Genomic DNA, 10,107 nt, shown 5'->3' on the forward strand with positions numbered 1-10,107 from the left:
TAAAAATTTTTAAAAAGCATGATTCTTAAAGCTAATTTAAGGGTTATGAAAACGTCTGTCATTTATAAAGGAAAGCAAATCAGGGAGAAAACAAATACAGGCTAAGATAGGAAGAAGACATATGAGGAACGGCTCTGAGTTTGTGTTAGATTATCATGTTTCTGTAGTAGAGTCGAAAAATCTGGGAGCCCATTTGCTTGCACAGTGCCTGTAGAGGGATCACACCAAAGGCATTTGTGGCTCCTGCAGATGTATACCAAATTAAATCTCCAGCTGCACACATGCTCAGAGCAGCTGCTGCTATTACTGCCTCACACTTTTGTCAGTCTGTCAGCACCTCTAATCTGTGCTATTGCAGCAAGTCACACAGCTAAGGCTTCTTCTGCATTAGACAATAGAAGACTCTCAGCTACAGGCTGGGTGGCACTAGGCTACCAGCTGTGAGTCTCAGAGGGGTCTACTGTCTACTAAGCCATTCTTGTCCCCAATATTAGCGTAACAAAATACCTTTACACTGAAGGTTTTCTGAAATCATGACAGCAGTCAATGGAAAACAGTTCAATCTACAAAAGTATAGTTCACAGAGGGGTTTTTTTAAAAGAGTACAACTATTTCAGAAGATTATGCACATATTTATGAACAGAACTACAAGAAGAAGCTATAGAAGATGTAAATAAAGGGATGCATTAAGAAATTAAACATTACAAAAATCCATGTATTCTGATGGAGGAGTTACTTTCATTGATTAATAAAGAAACTGTCTTGGCCCATTTAATAGGCCAGCCCTTAGGTGGGTGGAGTAGACAGAACAGAATGCTGGGAAGAAGGGAAGTGAGGTCAGATGCCATGGAGCCAGACGCAATGAAGCTCCGGCCCAAGTTGGACGTAGGCTAGAATCCTTCCAGGTAAACTACTGCCTCGTGGTACTACACACATTATTAGAAATGGGTTAGTCGAGATGTGAGAGTTAGCCAAGAAGAGGCTAGATATAATGGGCCAGGCAGTGTTTAAATGAATATAATTTATGTGTTGTTATTTTGGGGCATAAGCTAGCCAGGCGGCCGGGAGCCAGGCGGGATGAAAAGCAGGCCCACTGCTCCTACTACAGTATTCTTATTGCAGTTTTTTTTTTTGTTCTTCGAGACAGGGTTTCTCTGTGGTTTTGGAGCCTGTCCTGGAACTAGCTCTTATAGACCAGGCTGGTCTCGAACTCACAGAGATCCGCCTGCCTCTGCCTCCCAAGTGCTGGGATTAAAGGCGTGCACCACCACCACCCAGCTCTTATTGCAGTTTTTTGCAACACTAAGATTTTAAAGTATTAAAAACCTATTTAAAGGCCTTACGTTAAAATTCCTGAGTATGCTTTTCCAGATTTATTTATCATAGCTCTGTAGTTCTTAGCAAAAGTACTAACTAAATACAGCAAACTAATTTGTAAAGAGCATCCAGACAACTTTTAGGTTTTACTTTAATGCATCTATGTCTTTATTATATTATAATCAAGTTACTTATCAATTTTAACAACCAAAGGCTATTATTTGTTGGTGATATTAGTAATAGATCTTTTTCCTTTTCTTCCTCCCTCCTCAGGTAGCCCAGCCTATCCTTGAACTTCCTACACAGTCAAGGATGACCTTGAACTTCTAGTCTCCTGCCTACACATCCAAAGTACTGAGTGTATAGGCATGTGCACTATGCATGGTTAATGCAGTGATACAGTCAACTCCAGGGTCTTATGCATGTTAGGTAACAACCTTACAACTGATATATACCTCCAGTCCTAGTAATAACTTTAAAAAGTACCTTGATCTTTGAGTTTCTAAAACTTTTCCCAGTCCATTTATTGATCTGAAATAAAAAGCAAAAGGAAAGGGTTTAAAAAGTAAATGGTAACTTTTTTTTAAGAAAAAAAGCATACAAAATCAATTATTCCTAAAACAAAAAAGAAAACAGATACAAGTGTAACCAGAATTAGTAAAACTAAAAATGGAAAACAAATTTGTATTTTTTAATGGCTTAGATTCTTTTTCTTCAAACTACAAATCTAACACAATCTAGTTGCACATTTAAGAAAACTTGTTACTCAAAGCCTACCACACAACTGGAAGGCTAGTTATGACAGCGAGTTACAGAAGGTCCTTCACTTTAGGAAAAGGGTAAGGATGTGGCTTAGTGTACAGTCCTTGCATAGCATGTAACTTGGCACAGTGCTTGCCTACATGCACAACTCCTGGGTGTGACCCCAGCACTGCCAAAATGAAAAGGAAGATGATTCATAAGTAGCAGAGATTCCTAATGTTCTTGTATACTCAAAACTTTTGCATGACAGCCAATTTTAACACATACGCACTGGAGAAACAGTAAACACAAAACACCAAAATAAAGGAAAATGGTTTCCTTTGTATGTCACAAGATACTTTAATTTCCTTAAACACTGTGAACACCTATGCACTTTTATTGCATTAATTCTCTTTTCTGTACAGACACATATCCAAAATATGCGCTACTTGTTCAGTATGTTCTCATGGGTAAGCCTTCTGTGTACAGTGATTCTGACCTAAGTTTCACTTCTGGACTACTTAATGAGAGTCTCAATCTCCTCTTCAAAGAAGCAAATTTTCACTGTAATAGCAGCTCAGGAAGCACTTACTAAGTGTCAGGGATGGTTCATCTGCAGTTTCACAGGTCTCAGGTACTACTTAAAGCAAACTTGTAAGACAGGTTTTATTCAAGTTTTGAAGATGATGTTTAAGAAGCTTAAATAATCCCCATAAGAACAGTGATGGCAACCAAGGCAGACTTCAACTCCATATTCCTAAACACTATGCAATATTATCTGCTTTCTACAGAAAACATTACTTCTTATAGTAAAACCTAAGGATATTATTATTAAAATAAGAGAAAAATAGAGGAAAAAAGTATAAATTTCTTTCTCTTGTAATCATAATCACTGCAAATGACCTCTTAATGAGTTATATATTTTTGATTCAGTTTTATAGCATATATTATACAAACCAGTGGTACTACAGTCAACATGTAAGGTCAACAGAGATTTTAAATATGGTAGTGCTAATTTATTATAAAAAAAACTCCACAGTCACTAAAAGTGAACATAAGGAAAGTTATTAAAATATAGGACTGTATCTAATTTAGGTCTTACAAAATAATTCAAGATACAGTCCCTGGACTTTACTTCATTTGAAAAGTCCATCGTTGGTTTAAAAAAGAATGGGACTCTCCAAGATAGCCAGCAAAATGACTGTTAGATTATTTACTAGTAACAATATCATTCATAATATTCTATTTTGATTAGCCATACACATAGGCAATGTACACATAAAACAATCTGGAAGACAAAGCACAGTTGACAAATAAGAAAACCATTAAAATCAAGAAGGGGTTCAAGCGGAAGTGAAAAATTTGACCAAGAAAGACTGTTAAGGAATGGGAGGAAAAGAGAAAATAGGCTCTACAGATGAAAATATATAGTATTATATATTATAAAGGAGGGGATGAACTCAGAAACTGGCAAGTGAGAAAACATTATGAGTAGGTGATACCTGGCAAGACATATACATGAAAAAGTAAATTAACTGTCTTAGGAAGTTAAGGAGGCTTGACCTTAGGAAAGAGTCAAAGAACAGACAGGAAATGAAAACTTATAAAGGGAGCTGGTAGACCTAGAATATCAACCTAAAAATTCCAAATTTTGCTTTGCAAGTGCTGGTGCATTATTTCTTATATTCCTACTTATTTTTAACAGTCAATTAGTCAAGAACAATATATGTGATTCCTGAATGATCCTTGAATCTTATCTTATGCTCCTATAGAGGAATAATCAAGGTGAAAATACTTTACATATTAAAATTTAGATCTGAAGGCATTTAACATACTTATAATTTTCACTGTTCTTTAAAAATGAATGTAGGTCTTTTTTAAATTTTATTTTATTGAGCTATACATTTTTCTCTGCTCTCCTCCCTGCCTCTCCTCTCCCATTTAACCCTCTCCCATGATGCCCATGTTCCCAATTTACTCAGGAAAACTTGTCTTTTTCTACGCCCCATGAAGATTAGATCTATGTATGTTTCTCTTGGGGTTCTCATTGTTGTCTAGGTTCTCTGAGATTATGATTTGTAGGCTGGTTTTCTTTGCTTTATGTTTAAAGACCACTTATGAGTGAGTATATGTGATAATGTACTTTCTGAGTCTGGGTTACCTCACTCAATATGATGTTTTCTAGCTCCATTATTTAGGCCTATTTTTAATTGACATATAAAAACTATCCATAAAGGTGGGGTGCCATGTGACATCTCAATACATGTACAGATTGTCACACTTAGGTAAACAAATCTATCTCCTCCATCATTCTTTCTTTGGCTTTTACAATACAATAGTCAAGGACTGTCTACTGTACCTGATAGTTGTTCTTAATTTGTTTAGCTCCTCTTCTGAAACCAAGTCTGTTTTATTGATAAGAATCATGTCTGCCAAAGCAACTTGCCTAAAACATCAAAGAACAATTGTCAGAAGAAAAATGTTAAGAAATCACAAAAACGTTTAGAAACAACATTTAAGTCAACATTTCAATTAAGAACTAGTTTGGCCTCAGTTTATTCCCAATCTACTCATTCTACAGAATAATTTCATACATTACTATATAAGCTCATCCAAAAATTATTTGTTACTGATTCTATAAAGATAAGCCTCCAGAGTTTTTAATAAAGAATAATTTTCAGTTTGTGGTGTGTGTATTAAAGAAAAGCAAAAAAATTCATATCTATCTATCTATTATGATGGGAATAAGGATAGCCTATTTGATAAAAATTGTAAAATTTACCATAATTTTCAAAGAAAGAGAAAAGTTTACTTAACATTAAAAAGTTTGCTTTATAATACTATATATCAAAAATATATCAAGATCTTGTGTAAATATCTTCTTCATCCCATGAATATTATTGTTGTAAAATAGACAGACAGAAAAAAAAATCCCAGTTAAAGACTCCAACTGATAAAATGCTACATAACAGATTATTTTCCTCAATTCTTCTAGAAATTCTAATCACTGAATTACTAGTTTCTAAGTCTGTTATTAAGATACTAATCAAAGAACACAAGCAAAATTGAAAAAAAAATAACTACAGACTGTATATCACAATCCTACTTCTATTTAAGTAATCTGATGTGACTAAAGACAGAAGGTCCACATTTTCAAATACTAACAGTCACAGTCTTTAAATTGGAGACCTTCTATTTAATCTCTCATGGACTTCACAACTTTCTGATATTTCTATTTGGCTTATGTATATTTTCTACAATAACCATTTTGTGAGGAAAAAGTTAATCATATTAAAATTCATTTTAATTTAAATCATAATTACACAAAAACACAATATTTAGGAAGGGTTACCAAAGAATTCAATTATCAAATTCCAAGATAACAAGGAATCATTTGCTTAGTCTTTATTTCCTGTGCTGGGATCCCAGAAGGCCTCGCTCTTAAGCCCAGCAGCGTATTTGGTTTCAAAACCTTCATCTCATTAGTGAAAATATGCTTGGGGTAGGAAAACTAATTTAAATACTTGTAAGTCTACAGACAAAACAAGACATAGAAATACTTAAAAATTGTTTTAATGGCCAAGTCAAAAGTATTTCAGTATTTGTTCCTCTGTATTAAGTACAGTGAGGAAGTAGGGAGTTTCTAAGGAAGCAACTTACTATCTTCAATTTCAAAAATTGGCATGAGAATAAGATGCTTATAATAAGTGTTAAAAATCTCAATTCAAGCTGGGCAGTGGTGGCACACGCCTTTAATCCTAGCACTTGGGAGGCAGAGGCAGGCGGATCTCTGTGAGTTCAAGGCCAGCCGGATCTACAAGAGCTAGTTCCGGGACAGGCTCCAAAGCTACAGAGAAACTCTGTCTTGAAAAACCAAAAAATAAGAAAACAAAAAAATCTTCTCAGTTCATCAAAATCAACTAAGTCCTGTGCCCACCATTCACTTCATCCCACAATATAAACGGCTTAAACAACATGCTGGTGTGAGTCCATGACTGGTAGACAGCAATGACGTGTGAGAGGAAGAGAATGTTTGCCTTAATTATCTTCATATTTTTAAGTTCTTTGTTGTCTGTTGTTTTGGTTTTGGTTTTATGTTACTGATCGTCTTCCTTCTAGCTGGTTAGTAATCAATATAAGCTTTAAATATGAATACCTAGTAGCTTCATTGAGAAGGCCATCAGGTTTTTCTTCAGTTAAATGCTGAACAAAACAAACAAAATTTTAAAACAATTACTATAATGCAATGCAGAAATCTAATGTCAACTCAAAAAAAAGGATTTTACTTTAAAGCTATCTTTTTTGTCTTAATGAGACTTTAAGTTCCACTACTAAACATGAATGGAGAAAGACTTATCTAGTTAGTTACTGTAACAACTTAGAAGGCCAACGTTCTGTTCACCTCCAGAAAGCAGCCCCTCTCTCAACACTATTTATATCCTGAAGTCATCTCTGCCATAAGGGTTCCCAGGGGTTGTCTTCATCATCACAGAATACTGTTTTTACATATCACCACCAGACTATTTTTTAATTAAAAGCATACTTGATAGAAGTAAACACAATTTAAAATCTTTTTTTAAAAGCTTTTATGCCATGTACAACCAGTCTCACGTAGAATGCTATTCAATAATTACATAATAGTATATAGAAAATTATGTGCAAATTATATCACATTTTGCCAGGCTAGTTTCACAATTCATGGGGAAGTCACTATTATAGCTTAGAACTTAAGACACACTGATGATTATTTAATAGACTTTGTTAAGAGGCAATCTTTTTTTCTTCTAAAGATCATAACCAAAGTCATAACAGTAACATAGTCATTTCATTTTTTTAATACACTTTTATAAATTCAATCACATATTCATTCCCCAGTTACAGAGTTTACAGAATCAAGTTTACTGTATCAATAATTACCCAATGCCAAAAGACCAATATTCATGTTTTCATAATTACCCATGGCTTTTTACTGTCAACAAACCTACTTAGTATTATATACTCTGCATCTAGAAAATAAAGCTATCATCAGGCCCTGAAACAGTCTACAAATTCACAGTTAACACTCCCATGTGTTGACATAGACACATAAATTCTGTTATTTGAAAAATGTTCCACAACATATAGCAACATATCTCTTTTCACTAAGCAGTCAAAAATCATACATTTGCATCTAGATGATCCTTTCCAATAAAAAGTTTTATAAAAGTAAAAAATATATGCACCTATCTCCAAAGGATTCCTCATCTCTGCTAGGGACTGCAGCTTTTGTTTATATTTCAACGTTCTGTAAAACTGAAATACTTTTCAAGATGCTCTACTGAAAGCTTCATTTACATGATGCCAATAGATGTACCTGATTGTGACTTTGTAACATGTAAAAAAGATATTAAAATTAATGACTTTAAATTTTTCTTAAATGCAATAATAAAAAAAAAACCTTGGCACTTTCACAAAGCAACTTACAATGTTTTGAGTCATTTATCCAAGATAAAGTTTCACTCAGAGCTAAATGGGACACATTAACATTTGCTTACCTCTAGACACATAAAGAGATTAAGAACAAAGTAACTTAAAATTTCCCCAAATAAAAGCCCACCAATATGTACAACTTGATTACAAGCACATGTGATAATAGAAAAAGGGATAAATGCCCTGTCTATGCACCTATGAAAGCTTTCTAAGCATAAAAAGGAGCAAATGTACACTGGCACTTTTTTCTGGGTATCAGCCTGACATTTCCCTTATGAAAGTCCTACTTCCCCAAGTTAAGCCTACAAAATACCAAAACCTTGTGTGTTATTCAAAAGATACTTGGTCATAAGTCAGACTTCCATTTATAAAATAACAAAAACATAAATTTTGATGTTCTATTCTACCTATATAGGCATACAATGCAAAGTTTTATAAAAGTAAAAAATAAACGCACCTATCTCCAAAGGATTCCTCATCTCTGCTAGAGACTGCAGCTTTTGTTTATATTTCAAAAAAGGCAATAATAATTTTAGTACTAATGAACCCAACAAACCAAAATATTCAAAGAATAATCATTCAATCTCCCAATGTGGCCTACCACAACAAACAAAATAAGGAGGTGAGATGGTGGCCAATGTACACAAGTTCTAGTTTCTCAAAAGAAGTATAGGTTCTGGAAATTTATTCTGGAAAGCTAATTACAGCATGACAACTAAAATTTGGACTATAGGACGGAACAACAGATCTAACCCTATATGCTAGCAAAAACTGGTAACTATGTAAGCTGATGTATAAGATTAGTATCTGACTGTTTCACAATGTTCTTAGAACATATACACAGACAGATTAGGGTAGCAAATTGCATACCTTAAATCTATACAATATTTATTTGTGGGTTATGGCTCAATAAAGTTGGGGAACAAAAAAAAATCATTCAAATAAATTACCACCATAGTCACAACTTGAGCTACAGAAGTTCTTTCCCGCAGAAATAAAAAAGCAGGAGCAAACAAAGAAAATAAATCAAAATGGTCTAAAAATTCATTAACTAAGAAAGAACTGAGCTGACCACAGCGGAAACAAATCCAATGTCAAAGATGTCAGACATCAGACAAAGAAAAGGGAGAGAAATAACAGCACTTTTTTTCTTTTCTTCTTTTTAACAAGGATTGGTTAGAGATCTAATGTGGTCTCAGGTTTGAAAAAATTATCACATAATGTCAGTCTATTTATTTTTCTGGACTTTTCCAAGCCAAACTGATTTCTGACTGGGTAGTTTCAATAGCCTGTGCAATACAACAGAAGACTCAGAAAGAAATCTCTTAGTTGACCTTTTCTATGTAAACTTCATTCATTGATTCTATTGCATTAAATGCTGTCACATCTGTAGAACTGAAAAGAACAATGTCAGTGCCTAGATGTCAAGCCTTGAAAACAGAGAGCTGTCATTTTAAGTTGTCCAATTCTTTGCCCATGATTAAAAAATGAATATTTCAGATCAATGGGTGACAATCCCATTAGAGTGATAGCCTATGATATCAATTACCACTTCAGTTTCAATTTGGCTGGCTGGCCACAGGGTACCATTTCTCAGCTGTACTTGTGATGGGCTGGCTCTGTGAAGCATGACACCCTTAAATTGCTGCCCATTATCCAACTGTCATTACTTGTACTGCCTCAGAATTCTCTGAATCACAAGCAGCTACTGAGGTCAAGCTTTGCAACCAGAGGAATTGGACAAGTTGGCAAATTCTTTATATAAAGGCAAAGTTATTTATCTGACATCTGACTTGGAAAATCTAAAGTTTCCATTATCTTGACAGTATGTCAGTTTTGTGTAGGTATATTGATTTAATAATTTAAGAGGTTTTATCAAGGTGGCAAGGGGTTAAACATATACTGTGTTTGCATTATTCAGAACATTGCTTTGTTTAGGGGTCTTTATCATGCCAGTAAAGATTTTATTTAATTCTTCTCTGTATACAACTAGATATAAAATTATTTCTATAAATATAAAACACTAGAGTTTGACTTTGGGTAAAGCATGTTAAATTTATACAAAAAAAGCAAATAAAATGTCCTAGCTGCTATCTTATGTATTCCAAATTTGTGAATCAACTTAAAGAAGAAATTAACTCAAACATGCCTATAAAAAATGTTCACAATGAGGACTTTAAATTTTCTAGTGAGTTTTTAATTTTTACTATCTCCAATTAAATTTTCTTGAAATATAATTTGAAAATAGCCATTACATAATTTTTTTCTATTGAAAAGCCCATACCCACACAAGGGTACATACTGTCCTTTTCCTAAGTCAGTCTGCTTCTCTCTCTTTTCCTCCCTCACTCTAATTCTATATCTGAATGCCTCTAGTTAAATCTATGTTTGTTTGTTTTTTTTTTTAACAAATTACAACTTTTCTTTAAGAAACCCACTGAGGTTAGTGACCCACAACTATAATCCCAGCATTCAGGAGATGTAGAAGAAAGATTATGAGTTTGAGGGCAGCCTGGGTTACATACCAAGTTCAAGACTGCCTAGGCTAAACAGTAGGGCCTACACACACACACACACACA

At 34.1% G+C, this 10,107-nt stretch overlaps 1 protein-coding gene across 1 annotated transcript in view; it reads right to left on the reverse strand.

The window, feature by feature from the left end:
• LOC101985527 (COBW domain-containing protein 1) overlaps positions 1-10,107 on the reverse strand; it is a 46,900-nt gene that overhangs the window by 18,807 nt on the left and 17,986 nt on the right. The window contains exons 7-9 of the mRNA XM_005352085.2: positions 6,215-6,261; positions 4,418-4,504; positions 1,804-1,848 (exon numbers count right to left, since the gene is read on the reverse strand). Of these exons, the coding sequence (XP_005352142.1) occupies positions 1,804-1,848; positions 4,418-4,504; positions 6,215-6,261 (179 nt within the window). The remainder of the gene's footprint in view (positions 1-1,803; positions 1,849-4,417; positions 4,505-6,214; positions 6,262-10,107) is intronic.

The sequence above is a fragment of the Microtus ochrogaster genome, chromosome 8, assembly GCF_000317375.1.
Source record: "Microtus ochrogaster isolate Prairie Vole_2 chromosome 8, MicOch1.0, whole genome shotgun sequence".
NCBI lineage: Eukaryota > Metazoa > Chordata > Mammalia > Rodentia > Cricetidae > Microtus > Microtus ochrogaster.